This window comes from Helicoverpa armigera, chromosome 10 (genome assembly GCF_030705265.1).
Source record: "Helicoverpa armigera isolate CAAS_96S chromosome 10, ASM3070526v1, whole genome shotgun sequence".
NCBI classification, from domain to species: Eukaryota; Metazoa; Arthropoda; class Insecta; order Lepidoptera; family Noctuidae; genus Helicoverpa; species Helicoverpa armigera.
Genome location: NC_087129.1, coordinates 8,131,392 through 8,149,616, shown reverse-complemented (window position 1 = coordinate 8,149,616; position 18,225 = coordinate 8,131,392). Strand labels below are relative to the sequence as shown.

Below are 18,225 nucleotides of genomic sequence, written 5' to 3'. Positions count from 1 at the left end.
TACATAGCTTAAAGGAGGTACTGTAGGCATATGTGTGCAGCCGGAGGCATTGTCTACGTTTAAAAATATCTTTTTATTTTTTATAGAATTATTTACGTCGATTTTTGTCTGTACCAAAAAAAAAATAATTTGAAAAATAGTTTTCTCAATTCAAAATTCTTGTTTAGCCTCTCAAAAAAAGGAAAGTGACCTTTTTATTGTCTATGATGAAGCCTTTTTTTATTTTTTAGATTTTTTTTTCCATTATCCGTTGATGGAAATTTCCAGCGGCTGGCTACTCAATACCTACCTGCGCAGGTTTTTATTCTATAACAATTTTTCTTTCCTTTCTCACTCTGATACTGATAATAGCATAGGGTGATATTTGGTCCTTATTCGTTTTCAGAAGACAGAGATGCACCCCTCAAGGTTCTCTCAACGTGGCCTCTCAAGTAAAAAAAAGATTCAGTTTCTTTTTTAAATAAATTTATTTTACAACATTATCTTATATAAGCTATAATTTGCTATATCTCTAATATAAACATCAATGTTACTACTACATAATTTACCACGTTTAATCTATATTTAATTTATGTACAACGATTTCGGAAATGGCTATTTTACATTTATTATCCTAAAAAGAATTGAATTAGGAAATTAAGTTTTTTTTATTGACTTATCTAATTTGACACCGAAATACTTTAACGACACTTATCTTAATTTATGTTTTAGTTCGTTAAGTTGGCGGAGGAAAAATATTGCTTTTCCATCTTTAATACTTTTGTCTTCCAAGCACATAAAAACAACGGTAATTCATATAGTTTTCTCTTATAGACATAAATTGGCAGTTTCTTTATAATAAATTGAGACGTTCTATTCTAATTACATTCAAAACTACTATTTAATTCATTTTCAAATCGATGCACGTCAATATGCGCACAAGTATACGAAAACAAACGAACAATGACATTGCACAGGTCAGCTATGCTTTCCAGGCTGGGGTATAATTAATTTCCGATCAATCTGCAGTTAAGTAGGACAATATGTAGGTATGTTTTTGTCGCCAGTGCTCATCAAATATTTATTGTTCAGATCTAGGAGTTCTTCTTCTTCCTAGCGCAGTCCCGGCTTGTTGCCAGTCCATTTAGATATAACACTGAAACTACAGATGACATTTTAATAATTCTCTTCAAATCAAGAAAAGGACTTAATAAAAATAATTGACATCAAAAATATTAACATTCATTCTCATAATTTTTCTACAAGTAAATTCCACGTATACGTAAAATTAATAACTTCATATCCCATAAATTCGTTTACATTAGTTACAAGTAGGGTGACAATATCTTTATTGGTAGTTAAAACACATTCTTTTTTTGAAAATTCAATCGAAAATATAAAAGACCCAGTAGACGGCGTTGAAGAGGAGGAAACAGACGGGGAACACGACTCGTGAGTACGTGTCTATGACGTTGACATCACGAATCTTGGGCATAGACGCTTTGATGACGGTGGCTCCGCGCCGGAGGGCGTGCATCACTTTCGGCTTTCCCGTTGATCCGTCTGCAAGGGAAAACTGTTTTTATTATGTTGTATTGTTACTTAAATTGTGGTTATAATAATAGACTTATTCTCAGTTCTCAATCATGTTTTTTTTTGTTTAATGGCCATTGATTCGTTTCTATAGGTATATGAGAATTCAACATGCTATTCTGAAACTTGGCGTTTGCGAGCTTATCAGGTATAGAAGAAGAAGTAGGTTTTTTCCATTGTTTATAAGGAAACAATTGCGCTAGTCGCATCAGTTCAATGCACAGTAGATACCGATTACTTGACACTATAGTCCAGGAAGTCGTCATTTTAAACAATCACAAGAGATTGCATCCAAGGTTAGGTTATTACTATCTAGAGTTCCTAGTATCGGAACCCGTGACTAGGGTCACGTTGAAGGACGTTAGGAGGAAAAACAAGCTTGTTGTATACACAACTAATATCTGGCCATATATTAGAAGCTTTTAAGACAAGCTTGTAAGTCAATTTCTGATCATAAAAGACTCCTCTGTCTAACTAATTGATGAGTTTGTTTTAAAAAATGTGTTTGCTTTTCTCTTTATCACCCTGATGATATCATAGGGTTTGCTTCATCTTTACTTAAACACCATATAAATACACATCTATCTATATAATAATATGTTACTAACTTCTGGAGTTCCTAGAATGCGGCCTCGTCCGATACCGCAGCTGCGTGTGGTCGCGTTGTAGTCGCAAGGACGGCGGGGCTCCGGTGGCGGCTGGCAGAGGCTTCGAGCGCAGCCCCAGCAGGGGTGACACGCGCCCCGTGCTGGCCGCGCACTCACGGAGCGCGATTATCTCTTCAGGGGAACGCGAACCTGCACCCAGTAAGATACTTTTTTTCCAACTACATAATATTGACTATATAGTATATTTTCCAAATGGTATTTGTTGTGCGTGAGCATTTAAAACGTTCCAAAAAGATTTTCTCCCATTAATAATTTAATTTCGCATAAATTCGTTTACATTCGTTACAAGTAGGCTGGCAATATCTTTATTTGTAGTTATAGTTAAAACCGTTAGTTTTGTGTGATTCTATAGTTTTTAAAGTTTTTAATTGAATGTAGTTATTTCATAAGTGATTCGGCAATTTGGCCATCCTCACAATTCTTTCATACTGCCATCATCGCTGAGAACGTTGTTTACCTCCAGAACTTTTCAATTCCTTCTCAACACTGGCGCTAGTGGACATCTGGTCCCTGTTCTTTAACTTCGCTCGCTTCCTGGCCCGTGCCCCCCAGTACGTATAGTTGACAGCTGCATACTCCAGCAGAGCCGCGAAGACGAACACGAAGCACATCACCAGGTAGATGTCGATGGCCTTCACGTACGATATGCGGGGTAAGCTGCTGCGCACTCCTGTGCTTATGGTGGTCATTGTGAGTACCGTTGTGATACCTAAAAATTATATAAAATGAGAATTGAGGCATACCACAAAAAATATAACTTCTTTGTTTTTAATAATATATATTTTTTTTAAATTACCTAATGCCACTCTAGCAGACGTAGCTTCATGATTAATCCAGAAAGAGACCCAGGACAGCATCACAATAAGTATACTGGGCAGGTACGTCTGGAACACGAAGTAGCCGATATTCCTGCGCAGTTTGAAACTGAGCGACAACCGTTGGTAGACGCCCGTCGCCAACTTCTCCTGGAATGTCCCAAGTTTCGCGGTTACATGGTTACCTTAATGCAAGTTTGGCATTGTTCCCCAATACCTGGATGCTAGCGCTAACAACTTGTTTAAGTTTGAAGTTTGTGTCGTGGTTTATTCGTGCACACAATTATTTTAAACTAAGTTTTCAAATGAAAGTTTGAACCAAATAAATCTCAAAAGTTTAGAGCATATATATTACCTTTCTATCATTAGTCTCGTGTCCTAGTATAGTAAACTGAGGCAACTCAGCGTCTTCCACGCCTCTGACGGGCGTCTCCTTCCAGTACATCACTACGTCTGACACCGTGTATCCATCTGCATACAGAATTATATGTTAGCATGCTGCCTCGGGTTGGTCTGTCTTACGGCAACTTATCACACGGATAACAAATAGGTTAGATTTGCATGCAACAATCCAATTTTATTAGAATTTACTTTATAAAAATATAACAGGTGTGATAAGCTCCCTACAGACCATTCGAAGTTACCAAACCGTATAATAGCTTCATTTTTCTCGTGCCAATGCGATCATTCCAATTTTGCCAACGTAAACATATAATGCGCTGCATCGCCAGGGGACATGATTTGAATGGACAAGGCAGGAATTTGGCTGTTACAGAGCACATTCCCACAAATGTTCAATGAAAAGTGGCAACAGGCTGTACAAAGCTCGAGCATGTCTATGGACGAATGTAATGTCTGCGGCAAGACACGATGTGGGACGGAGATGTTCGAGCACGAAGCGGCAAGCTCAGCCTGGTGAAGTATTACAAGTGTATGAGTCACACAGCTTTCAATCTCGACGGTGCAGTTCTGGCTGTCGAGCGGGTAGTAGTGGAGGTCCATCATGCAGGCCAGCGTGGCGGTGAACCGCATGCCGTACGTGATGCTGCCGTCGCCGCCCAGTCGCACCAGCTTGTTGCGCTCCGTCACGTCGTGCAGGAAACTGACAACATACGTCACAATAAATTACTCAGGATACAGCATTGTATGCAGTAAAACGGCTAAATAAATATCTAGATTGTATTTATGAAGAAGATAGATCCCTGAAGGTGATTTTATTATATTTAGTTCCGTGCATTTATTAGTTTTCACGTGACGCGGTTAAAGTGAGGGGAACACCTAGTACAAATATGAAATCATCGTACGTCACGACCCACCGAAAGCCGACAGCGCCCATTAAATCGGTTGACAGATTACAGTCTCTCGATTCATATGACTCATATTGTTTGTACGGGGAACCTATGTCTCATACACATTAATTTAGGTGTGCCTACATGTCTGTAATGTTTACATTACATTCATAAATATAATATGAACATAGTCCCAAACATATTATCACTCATTTCAAAGTTTTGGAAATGTGTCGTAACCTGCTATAGAAACTTGGTGGTCCCAATATGACTGGGTCAAGGCATCGGAGACAACGTGGATGGCGGCTAGATATCTTGACCTAGTACTAGAAACAATGACTGCATAATTTTATGCTAATCTTTCAGGGATGAATGAAGGTGACTCATGAATAAAAAGCGTATAGCTTAAACTACAAATAAAAATAATTTCAGAAATTGAAGAAGAAATCTTGATCATAAGTAGTTGCTGAAACTTTTCCTAAAAAGTGCTTTATAGTAATTTTTATACTAATTATCTCAATCTGTGCGAAAGTTGCTAACGTAACATAAGTACTTACTTATTACAGTTCTTACCTATTTTTGTCATTAGCGAAAAATGTATCGGGAACCCAAATTTTATCGGCGAAATCTCCTGAGAGCGTCAACACCTCGTCCGGAAGACCGAAGGCCAGCCTTTCATCCTTCCAGTATTGATTCAGATAAAGGGTTATTGTGTAATCCTGCAAGTGTTCGGGAATCCTTTGTAGATTATTCAACCCTGACCCACTTGACACGAACAAGAGACACATAATTTGATGATCGGAGATGATATGAAGAAATGTCGTTGTATGATTGGTAGGAAAACTAGTGTTGAGAAATCATATGAGTAGGTATTTTCTGTTCGAAACATATAAGGGTAGTATTTACATGAGTTGGTGACATCATTATCTATGAAAATGTGATTATAAATGTGAGATGTATGTATAAGATAGTGGTGAGTGGGCGGTGACCTCTGCGTCGGCAGGCGGCGAGTGGCGGTAGAAAGTAAAGGCGGGCATCGATTGGCTGAGGCAGCACTCCGCCCCTCTTTCACCGGCGACCCTCGATGTGTGTCAAGTGACCGCGGCCTTGCTCCCTTTCTACAGCTATTAAAAGCTTAATGAATTACGATGGACGACCTCCTCGAGAGACAAGTCCTTGATACGACCCAAAAAACATCCTCAGCAAATCTGGAGAAGTGCAGACAAGGTCGTGGTGTCGGAGGTGAACGTCTGCCGCAAGTAAAGCATCCTCGAGTGGATCGCGTTATCAATCAATCTGCTGACGTCGGCTTACATAAGTTAAATGCGTGTGTGTTGACACGTGTTTGGTCATCTGATAGATTTAATGCACACATGAAGTCAATACAAACAAATATGAGCACAAAATTACACAGAATATAGTAAATGGTTTTCATGGTATCAGATTTCAGTCATTTGATTTCAATTTCTAATAAAATAACTTACCATATTCACTTCTGATATTGCATCAAAACTAGCAATAGTGAGATCCATGCCAACATACAGCGGGTCTCCTGAAAAGCAATAACATTTATGCAACGAAGCAACACACTTATGCAACGGAACCGCTGACAAATCGAGCCGGGCCGACTTTACGGAGCAGAATTCAATATAATATGCAATATTATGGTCCAGTTGTCGTAATATGTGGCAGTCGGAGAGCACGTCTCCAGCCTCATCATAACATATGCATTATACACACAACGTATATTATTAAGTGCACGTCCCAAATTGGATGAAGATGTATGCCTGCAGATAGGTAATGCGCAAATGTGATCACATAATCCTTATTGCTTGGAGTCTATTATATTATATATCCCTGGTCTAGCTGTGGTTGATGTCAGAATCCATTTGTGTTATGATTGAATTTCGACAGAAATAGGTATAGTTATCAAAACGGGTAATTTTCGAAACACATCACAGGCACTCTCACTCAATAAGTTTATCTATTGGAGAAATTAAGATTCACGCAGATTGAGTCAAGTTGGTCATATAACTTTTAAGATATAACTATTTATTCCGTGCTACTAAACATGGTTCCCTAAGTAGTATTCTCGTAATTTTCCAGATTTATTTCTTTTATATTCTTACCACCAAAGTTAGGGCGCAGTCGTATGTCGTAGCCGTCGAGTATCCGCGTGACGGTGTGCGTCACGTTCTCCAGGCGGTCGATGGTGGTTCGCTCGTGCCTGGCACAACAACAGATGTTAATTACATGCCTGCCCATCATTGGGACAAGGAAGACTGGACATCAGAATGTCCAATTAAATGGATTTTTGGTAGAGATAAATGTAATATAGATAAAGAAAGACAATTTTAAAACGTGAAAGGAAAGCACATACACAACTTAACGTTTTCTTTCGAAGTATAAACTGTTTGATTAAATCAATTCTTAACTGAAATGTTCATAAAAACTACAACTATTCCTTCTATCATGTAAAAAGTGTACAATTACAAATTCATCCATTTCTAACGCAGCTTTGTTTTAATAAAGCATCACGCTTTGAGACCCAGAAGGAAATGACTGACTGAAGAGTATTTTGTGCGTACTGAAAAAAGTATTCATCCCCAAAGGACAAGGCGACTTTATGGCTTTTTAACGTTTAGAGGTATGCTAAACTGATCTCTAACTAATGTTACTGCGTATAACTAACAAGATTTAATGATCATTTTAGTTAGATATGTATGCAAATTACACTAGCACATCTACTTTCTTCTTTATACCCATTTCAAATCTTCATTAGTATAAAGTCACATTTCAAAACATATTTATTTATTTTGTAAGTTACTAGACTATCATTCAGCCGTCACATTACCATAGTATATTTTGCCACCTAAATCACCTATAATGTAGAAAAAGAATTCATGGTTATTTGTTTTTTTTTTCGTTTGAAAATTATATATAGTTAACAAAATTATTTCATAGAATCTTCTCCTTTTCTTTTTTTTTAAATTATTTTCAATTTAAATTTTTAATTTCAAATTAAATTTTTTTTATTTGAATTTTCAGCGAAACACATTTTCGGATACATAAAGTTCATGTAACTGAACAATATATTGTGGTATTTTCTTGGAAAAATTACCTCAAAAGATAAATTTTCATAAAAACTTCATGAATTACAAGTAGCGAAAGGTAGATTTTTGTAACTTAATTATTATTTAATTTCCATATAAACCATACGAAGGGTGTTGCCATCTTCCAGATATTTACATTGCTAAAACATTTGCCTATCTGCATGAAATTACGGGCACTAAGGCAATCTAAATGAGATTTGTGAGGGTTTCAACTGAAATGGCATTTAGCGGGGTCGGACCAACCCCGCATTCAATTAATTCGTAACCAGAAATACTAAAGAACTGATTTTAGTTGAGCTGTAACTATGTTTTTGGTTTATGTGAATTAAATGGTTCTAATTTTGAAGGAGATTTACTGCAAAATATTTAAAAAAAACGTGTAAGTAAATATGGTGTACGTATTATATATTCCATTATGTATTCTATTTTAAACTATAGAAAAATGTGGTAAGTATTTTGTGTACAATATTATTTAACTTAAAAATATTTGGGCTGTGATGACTAACAGAACATTCATTCATACCAAAAAACTTAGCAACTGTTACCAGTTTACTAGCACTCAATTACTAGTTTGCGCAAACAAAGAAAGGAAAGTGGTAAATATTAATAATCGAGCGTCGGAACATGCGGCCGACGGCTGCAGAATCTCTTGTGTCAATCATTTTCTCATTTGCGGCTCTCCTAATGACGCTACAGTAAAATCTGTCAGGGATTACATCTATAACTAAACTTTTATAACTTTTAACATCAATTAACCCTCTAAAACTAAAATGAAAACATTTTTTTCTTTTAAAGAATTAATTGTGTCAAGATAAGTTGTAATTATTATATAATTAATTTCTTAAATAATTGATCGTGTATGTACATATAAGTTATTAATTTACCGAAGTTAAATTAGAACATAATTATTTAGGCAGTTAAATTAAAGCAAGTTTAATCAAAACTTCTACGTAAACTGCAAATAATAGGTACTTACTGTGCAATCGCGAATGGTAGAACTTGTACCAGCAGCAGAAAAACTTTTTGCGCGTGCAAACAGCGCGTGGCGCGGGGCGCGCTCATCGCGCGACGGGGACGCGAGCACGCACGGGCACGCGCATCGCGCGCTCACCGCACTCGGCCGGCACGCGCCGCGCTCGCACTCGCACGTCTCACAGCGGCCATGGAGCCAGCATTGTAGCACGACAATGTTTCGTAAGTAGCGAGGTATCGCGATCGCGATCTGCGATGTATTCGTGAGGCGTGAGCGGCCGCGGCGGCGGCGGCGTGCGGAGTGGCGTCGCGCGTGCGCTACCCGCCGCGAATACATACTCGCTATTGGCGCGAATTACTTCGCAACTTACAGCCACAAACTATTCTATAAGAAAGTACAAAAAAATGTACTTATAATTGTCGCTTATTGTATTTGCCATCTTCGTATATTTAGGTTGTACTGCTGCCCCGCTTGTCGAAGCAACCCTCCTGTTCGGTTTCGCGGAGCGTGTATTTCCCCATTCTCTATTTCCGTTACAAGCGGCTTGTTGCGACATGTGGGGAAGAACTTTTTCCATCAATACAATATTTCATCTAATTAACAAGTCATTTACATACAAGTTTTCTGTGATCCTCACAGTTATTGAAGGTGAATGGAAATCTGCAGTATGGGATTATTTTTTCGTTTAGCTGTACCTCACCTTCAATCACACATTACAATACATTCAATTTCAACCAAAAATGTTTAACACATAATGACCTACGAAATACACAAGCCGAAACAGGCATACATACGCGTACACCAAGCACACAACATCCGCAGCATTATGTCGGGCGCACACAACCGGGCGACACACACGTGTGGTACTCCTGGTACACAAAGTGGCACACGTGTGGTACTCCTGGTACACAAAGTGGCACAGTGTGTCGTCACCCCTGGTGCAGAAAGTGGCACACGGTGTCGGCACAGGTGACGGAGTGCGGAAGTTATTTGGCGAGGCCGGCCGCCGCGTCCGCCTGCAGATTACACGGCGCACGCTTCCATCCTCGCAGCCTACGATAAACACTTTGACGTCACACTATACGTTGCATGTCACATCATCATATTGTGTATATATGTTGAAGTCATGTGGGATGGATGTAATTCACAATAGCTGTATGTTTTTCAAAAATCGTTATTTTCCACTTAGCCAATAAACTCATTCTTTATACTTCTATCAGGTTAAACAGTGTAAGAAATACCTAATAACTTCAAAGAAGTAATCTAACTCCAAGTGCGAGCTCTTCTTACAAAATCCTTTCAATATAATAAAACAAAATTAAATAACTCCAAAAAGTCTCAACAGCCATATTGTCATGAACGCTTATGAAGCAAATACAAATTCATATTAACACAGCGAGTATTTTTCATATTACATCGACGTTAAAGGTATTCGTGTCCCAATCTCGTTTGATCTCATCTTTTTTCAGTCGAATAAGTTTACGAATAAGGGATATCAGAGATTGACTGAGTTACCGACATGTTTTCATATCGCTAATCCTTGGGTAATGGTAAAGAAATTGATGTAGAAGACTCAAGTATTGACGCTGTATTTAAACTGCTTTCAAGAGGAGTGTTGATAATAATGATGAGTGTTGTTTTCTGACCGACCTCTGCAGAATCGTGGAGCAATCAAAAGGAGTGCTACGATGTTGCTACGAGATGCTACAAAGTGCTGCGAAGTGCTGCGATTGCCGAAAATGTTCTTCGCCAAATACACGAACTTCTAATGATCCCCTGTTTTGATTTACCCCTCATTAGCTTCCCATCTATGTCTATAGGATATCACTTCTATACTTTAGGTATACTTTGTTAGTTTTTTGGTCGTGTCTCACTAAGAAGTTTCTCACACGCGTGACCCCAAGTTATGAGCAGTACCTTCCATTAGCAAGGATTGAAAAATGTTAGTTGTAGTGGTTTGTTGAGCCGCGAGATCGGCCGGCGTAATGATGGTGATTTAAAGAAGACGTGCCGCATACACACTGTTTTTCACCACTACTAGCGGTTCTAGAATATATTTCGGATTTAGTACCAAAAAAATGCAGGGTAAAACATTGTAATTTTTTAATGTTAGCAATGAAATGAAATAAGTTGCTGTTTGTATACTTCTCTATAACATTGTTATGCTAATATGACTTTTGAAGCACTGACCAGCTCTATGAAATAATTCCGAGTCTCAATCTTCACGACATATGAACCTTCATCTATATTATATGAAGTCTTCATCATCACACAATTTTCCTCGCTGCTACCACGTGTTTGCTTTACGGCGGTGCATTGATAAGCTCAACTCATTTATTCATCATATGGTTAGTTTCTGTTTTATGCAGACTAGCTGGCAACCCTTGGAGAAATCTAGCTTTCACTACACTTCTAATATAATCTGGAACATGACGTAAAACCTTATATTATTGATTACGAACCACTGATGTCTGTTTGGTTTATGTGATGTCATATTGATCTCTAAATACATTTCACTCTCAAAAACAAAATAATAAACGTTAATTTATTTCTAAGTACGAAACAAACAAGAATCGTGTTAACACAGAATAAGTTCCCATTACTCAATTTACCAATAAACGTTTATTACACGAACATTATAGATTTAATTAATCGTCTCATCTAACAAGTCCTTTTGATTGAAAATTGAGAATATTTCGATGTTCCTTAGTAGTTGGTCCCTTGACGCACATTACACACACAGATGCGTTGGTTTTGTTTCAAATCGCCGTCGCTGTATGTTATTTCTGAGGTCACGTGGGCCATAGGCGTCTCAGCCATCCGCAATGCCTCTGAGGTTCGAGGCCTTATAAATATATCCGTGCCAAATGCTATGGAGTGCGAATGAATGGCAATTTATAGAAGGTTTCGTTCGTACGTAAGTCTATTGAACTTCCTTGTTCATTTTTCTTACCATTTTTTTTGGATTGTAAGATAGTTCGTAGCACATGCGTAGCACTTCGTAGCAACTCGTAGCACGGGTGCTACGACGATAGGGTTAACTATATTTTAACTACCTAAATTTTTATCTCAACTATGTCATGTAATGCTTTTAGTTATACAAATATACATGGTTTATATACACACTGTTATAAGAATGTAAATAGTGTAATAGTGTACCGATCAGCATAAATCTTTATAAAAACAGCCGAAAGACAGACGCCGTTTGACAGCTAGCGCTAATGGAACTTCTAGATAAAGCTTCTAACATAATACGACGTCAAATAAAGATTTTTAAGTTTAAAATAAAAGTGTATTTTAGAAAATATTTCGAGATATGTATTTTGATTTTTATGGAGACTTGTATACTTTGTTTTATACGCTTAACACTATTGCACATAAAAGTTAGTCTTATAAGGGTCATAGTAGAAAGTATTAACATCTAAATCTGCTTTATTATTAAAAAAATAATGTAAGTGCTTGGTACGGACACGAGCATACGAAAATTTTAAAATGAAATTAATAAAACGTTGGAACTGAGACAATATAATGAAAATTCAGTTTCAATCAATCTTCGCAATTGAAATGAAATTGGATCTTTGTTTAAGTGAACTGTAAAATGTTTTGAAATTTTACGACTTGACTAAATTAAGCTGTAGAAGTAAATATTTATGTCTTTGTAATAAAACAGTTTACTTAGACATAGTTGTCTAAACACTAAACTACTTAACTAAACAACTTAAAAAAAAAACAACAAAAATAATTCAGTGTGCCTGAGTAGGTATCACATTGAAAATCTCATTTAGTTAGATTTACAAAACAAAACATATATTAGGTTACGTTAAAAAAAGTCTCAAACAAACCCAAAACACATTTAAAATTCATTATTCCCAAATTGTTTCATCAAATATTCAATAAAGCATTTATCTGTAACATCGACACACACCGCTTACGTTTACAAACGAATCATTTTTCAACATATTCTATTCGAGTGCACATTTCGAACGAAGGCTTTTCTTAATGCCAGCTATCGCTCAGCGGATTGAGAAATCCTATTAGGTGGAAGAGAAGCTTCCCCGTCCAGCAGTCGAGCAATCAGCCAGCGCCTTAGGGATCACCCCATTTGGACTCCATTGTTCTGCAGGAGACCGCTTTGCATTTCAGATATCAGACCGACCTATGTTATTGAGATATCATATCTTGGACATGTGTGATTGTTATGTTCAATTTCAATTATAGTTTAGATGTTATGAGGCTCTAGTAAAAATTAAGGAACGACTTGTTTGTGGTTTAAATTCAAAACTCCTAGAAAAAAAATCGCGTTTCTTTCGCAGATTTAATTCCATTTATTAAACTAATTAAAAAGCCGTGTACGACGAAAACTAAAACAAGCTCATATTCTACACTCAAAACTAAAACTTCAGACCTCAAACATGGTGGAATTGCCAAAAAACTGGAAAGTAATTTGGTCAGTAGTTGGTACGTTACGTTGCGAGTACGCATGCGTGCTGGCTGTCGGAGACTGCCGTTCCCGCGGAGCGCGCGAACCGCCAACAAAACGCTCGCGCTTGCCGCACGCCGCGCGCACAAACACAACTAATTATCGCGTATAAACATACTCATGAATATCGTGCCCACATATAAACACACTGCAACAATGATTATCACCTGTATCGCTGTTATTGCATTAAGGTAAGTTCTAGAATAAGTTCACAAAGTTTCTGCATTAGGTGTTGGTTCTTTTGTTTACTTTTTTAACGTATGGTGTTTTTCAATTCGCCTTTTTTATTTATTTTGTCATATGAATCACTAACAAATAAATCAATGTTTTCTCAATTCCAATAAATAAGCATGTCCTTAAAACTATTCAACATTACTCAGATATGCTACAGAAAAATAAATGCAGAATCTAATAGAGTAGATGGTAACAGTGTTCAATTAAATCAATGCCATTTTGAATCGTCAATTTTAATTAACAATACAAGTCAAGTGTTATCCTTGTTCTTACGTTTGATTTTATGAAGAGGATGAGAAGAATACTTCTTGATTTTCTTTTATGTATAGATAATTAACTCACGTGCCTTGTTTACTTGCTCTATTACTCAATGTTTTCTAACTTATAAAACTGATGATGACATACCAAAGTCTCTGCCTACGCCTTCGGCAAAAATAAGTCTTATGTAACGTAATTTTCACTTAATTTCGCAAATGTTATTATTACTATGCCTTAAATTACCCAAAAATAATCTATACTGCTTTAAATACATTAATAGACTGACAACATGAACTTTTCAAGATCATAATTAGATCAAAAATAACATAATTATTATTAGTCAATTAGCTACTCGTTGGACATAGTCACCGTTTTGATTTATTAGGACTGCCACTACTACTACTTACTACTTGACTTATAGGTATACTATTTTTAATGTAAATAAAAATGTCTAAATTAAATCAAAATAATTGTTCCTATATATCTCTTATAACCTACCTGTTAATGATCAAATATGTAAATGGAACTTAATTACTCACTTATGAACTTTAAACTTGTAGGTTAATAAAATAACTGACACTTGAAAACGCTTTTAAGGCTTCTTTTTTTTTCAAAAAATATACGTTCCATATTAAAGTGACTAAAATATAATGTAAGTATTACCTCTTTTGACTACACAAAGTCCTATGTATGCGTAACTATGTTTAAAGTTATTTGAGCGGTAGTTGTCGTCAAGCGAACGCAGGTATGCTTTGCTGAGCGACGGCAAAACTTTTAATTGCTTCTTGGTACAATTAACGGCCTATCTTGTCGGTTAAGGATTTGCTAACTATAGTTAAGTAGGCACCTAATACCGGGGAACTTTCAAGTTATTGACAATATTACCAACAAATCTGTAATCAATTTGAAAGTAGTTTGTTTGTAAGTTTAAAACTATTTGATTAGTTTTGTGCAGGTAATTAAATGTATCATGTCATGAGAGATTCACTAAGTTACCTCATACGTGCTAACTAATATGAAATTCTCCCTAAAAACATGTTGAGAAATATTACACGGTAAACATTAATTAAGAAGGCAAAATAAACCTTAAAAGATTCACGAAATAACATACTGAAGAAGTTGGCCGTATTATTTTTCATTACAAGCGGCAATCAATTCATTAATTAATTTTAAGGAAATTAACTTACTTAGCGGTAGGTTCTGGTTTCAAATACCTATTGCTGAAAAAGCTCTGTATACTAATAAAACAACGTTCTTTTTTAAGTATTGTAATATTTTTTTTTTACTTTCAAAACAGCTGCGTAATTTCTTTGCCCTTATTCAAATACCCTCTTTCACCTACGCCTAGTCGTACCTTAAATATGTACATTTAAACTAATTTAAGTCATTTGCGTCAGCGTTTTAATTCTCGTCTAAATTCAGTGTAGTTGAACTCATCTGAATAAGAAGCACTGGTACAGGACTTAATAGTTTGTACGTGCAGTAAAAAGGTGGAATTAAATAACGATCTTAAATAAATGTGCTTTCTTTTGTTTAAAAATATGGGGATATCATAATTTGAGCAGCATTGTGCATAATATGTCTGTGTTATGGGTTCTCGCCAGGGTATAATAACAGTCGGGAAAACTGGTCCGAATGTGCGGGCCAGATTACTATGTGAAAAAAGTAACGTAGGTAAATCGACCCATTGGGACTTAATTTCATAAAATCCGGTAGTTGTGAAATTTTTCACAGCTCAAAATCGTCAGGAGGCAAAAAGACTTAGATCTTTTTCATAATTTTCATCATAAATATAGTTATCGGCACGAATCTCGAGCTCTGACCTTCACCTGCGCGGAAGTATTTATTGGTATTTATTTGTGGTATGAAGTGAGGCGCGGGGGCGGGCTAAAGCGGTGATTGGCCCGCAGTGCATCGCGTCATAGCCGTCACTCGGGATTGGTCATCATAAATATAATACTTTGTCTGGAATACTGGACTCCTAGTAGCTAATATAAACTTCGTTAAATAATGAAGTTCCTATTGATACATAGTTTTTATTTTTCCTTTTTTTATATCTAGATTAGGTGGGATATTTACATAATATTTAGAATATTTGTGTATAAGTAGGATATAATATTTATTTTTATTTACTTACAGCATGTTAAAAAAACCCAACGCCAGCGCCTCACTTCATACCACAAATAAATACCAATAAATACTTCCGCGCAGGTGAAGGTCAGAGCTCGAGATTCGTGCCGATAACTATATTTATGATGAAAATTATGAAAAAGATCTAAGTCTTTTTGCCTCCTGACGATTTTGAGCTGTGAAAAATTTCACAACTACCGGATTTTATGAAATTAAGTCCCAATGGGTCGATTTACCTACGTTACTTTTTTCACATAGTAATCTGGCCCGCACATTCGGACCAGTTTTCCCGACTGTTATTATACCGTGTAATCTGGGCCGCGGCCCAGGGGCGAGTTTCCCCCTAACCCAAACATCCCTCTGCTGAGTCTGTCTTTATGTTTGCTAGTGATGAACTCATAAGCGTGAGAAAAATTCATAAGGAAATTCTACCTAACTATTTCAGTAGTTATTCAAATTATACCCGCAAGAAGTCTGTTGAGACGATCGCTATTATTTAAATAAACAATAATACTTTAAATCTTGTTTGGGTTCCAAATCTAGTTTTGTTATTTTTCCTTCAAGTACTTACAAAGGGAAAAACTTTTCTTCATTTAGGTATTCTGAACAAAGGAATTTTGATTGATGATAAATATTTGAAATACCGGCCTCAGTTATACGCCCCGCAAGTTATTTCCTTTTATCCTTTAGCGTTTGCGTAACAAACAATTTTTAACTATGCCAACTATACAATTGGAATCCTTTTCTAGAATATTTGTATCAACCTACACATTGACGGGACTTCATGCTTTCAAAGGGCATTACTGTATCTCCGACCTCCGTACTTTCTTTCATAAATGCGGCACAATTTATTTATAAATAAAAATAAATGACGTAAATGTATAAAGGTTGTCTTATAAATTGCTTCTAGCTACTAGACTACACTCAGCGGCACAGAATTTGGCCCAAACAAATACAAGTAGATATCAGCCCAGATAGCTGTTGTAAATTCTAATTTCATATGACATACTGTCAGTCCTTTCGTAATTGTTAATTAAAATACAGAAAAATGTGTGTCTGTTTAACTTTTGTAACACTAGAAGCAGATTCCGTTGTTGGAACACAAAGCAGAAAGTTAAGTTTCAATTCAGATAAAAATTGCTGAAGTACTAAGCACGTTCCAAAAAAAAATTATGATTATGATCGTTTTTTGTTTCTCTTTTTTTCACAATTTGATCTGAAAATTACCCTCACTGCAGCTCAAGTTGCTCAAGTAGTGTTGCTAAGACGTCAAGGGCGGAAGCAGCGGAAGATGGTTGAAACTTAAGGTGCACCGGGTACAAGTTAAAGATATGCTTAGAAAATGTATGACCAGACTGGCCTTTACACAAGAAGACCAGAAAGTGGGGGTGTAAGGTGTTCGTCGGCGCACGACGACCGATTTATCGTATGTGCAATAATGAAAAATCGGTTTCTCACTGCGTTAGAGATACGCCAGCCTTTGCAAACAGCAAGAGAAGTCAACGTCCGTAAGCGCACAATAAGAAGAAGGATGGAGGAACGGGTTCTGCATGCTCGAAGACCAACTCGAGGCCCGGAACTTCTCCCGCACTATCGCATAGCCAGACTTAGGTTTGCAAGAGAACATGCAAATTAGACGCATGACCAATGGAGTAAAATTTTATGGACCGATGAATGCAGAGTCGTCTTAAGAGCTCCAGACGGCCGTGAATGTGAATGGAGAAAGCGCGAAGAATGGTTTCTTCCCACCACTACCAAGCAAACAGTCGGTTTTCATGGTGGGTCCATCTTGGTTTGGCGAGGCATAAGTTCAGAAGCCCCTACTGAATTATTGGTTGTCAAAAGTCGTCTGACAACAGTGCGGTATATTAAAGAGATCCTTCAAAATCATGTTTTACCCTGTCAGGGATTCATAGGAAGTGAAGAATTTCGTATAATGCAGGACAATGCTCGACCTCACACAGCTCTTTGCGTAACCGATTACTTGTTCGAGGTCGGTATTCAAAAATTGGACTAGCCTGCAAGAAACCCAGCCATGAATCCTGTAGAACATGTCTGGGACATGCTTAAAAGACAGGTCCAAGCAAGTCCTAACCCACCACGGACTCTTAGTGAACTGAAAACCGCGCTGGTAGCAGCCTGAGAGGAGATCTCTCAGGTGGAGATAAAAAACATCATCCAGAGCATGCCAGATCGTATACAGGCTCTTCAGATCAAGAGAAAGAAACACCCATTATTAAAATTCGATAACTTTCTGTTTTGTTAAAAATGTTGAATTAAAAAAGTTTATGGTGATTATTGCGGTAAAGGACTCTGTTTTCTAACTCAATGTAAATCCTCACAATTCTGTTGTTTGTAGTCATTTTCTTTTGTAAAAAAGTAAATTAAACAAATTTAAAATAAAAATTCAGATTTTTCATTTAAATAATGGTTATAAGGCTCAAATGTGCTTGGGCCAGATTCCGTGCCGCTTAGTGTATATGTAGGTACATACCTACTATATCTAAGTATGCTATTCCTGAATGTATTGTCTGTCGTATTCGCGTACAAAATATTGATCTATTGAGATATTCTTGTTTATATTACGATTCCATCTTACTTCGCTTATCATTATGATATACCTATATACTTAGGTAGTCGTAATTTGGTAAAGAAACGTATCGCTAACAAATATTTGATTACAAATCAGAAAA

At 36.8% G+C, this 18,225-nt stretch overlaps 2 protein-coding genes across 2 annotated transcripts in view; one reads left to right on the top strand and one right to left on the bottom strand.

Annotated features, from left to right (window-relative positions):
• Positions 1–506: 506 nt before the first annotated feature.
• Positions 507–8,833, bottom strand: LOC110378440 (gamma-aminobutyric acid receptor subunit beta-like). Its single transcript, XM_021337691.3, has 10 exons — positions 8,434–8,833; positions 6,474–6,571; positions 5,829–5,896; positions 4,918–5,063; positions 4,000–4,157; positions 3,411–3,526; positions 3,037–3,205; positions 2,698–2,949; positions 2,181–2,369; positions 507–1,542 (listed from the first exon to the last, which is right to left on the bottom strand). Exons 1-10 carry the CDS (start codon positions 8,517–8,519, stop codon positions 1,364–1,366), a joined length of 1,461 nt encoding a protein of 486 aa, XP_021193366.1. The 5' UTR covers positions 8,520–8,833; the 3' UTR covers positions 507–1,363.
• A 4,104-nt stretch (positions 8,834–12,937) lies between these two features.
• Positions 12,938–18,225, top strand: part of LOC110378439 (gamma-aminobutyric acid receptor alpha-like) — a 29,416-nt gene continuing 24,128 nt past the window's right edge. Inside the window, exon 1 of the mRNA XM_064036466.1 lies at positions 12,938–13,101. Coding sequence (XP_063892536.1) covers positions 13,031–13,101 — 71 coding nt within the window. The 5' untranslated portion in view covers positions 12,938–13,030. The remainder of the gene's footprint in view (positions 13,102–18,225) is intronic.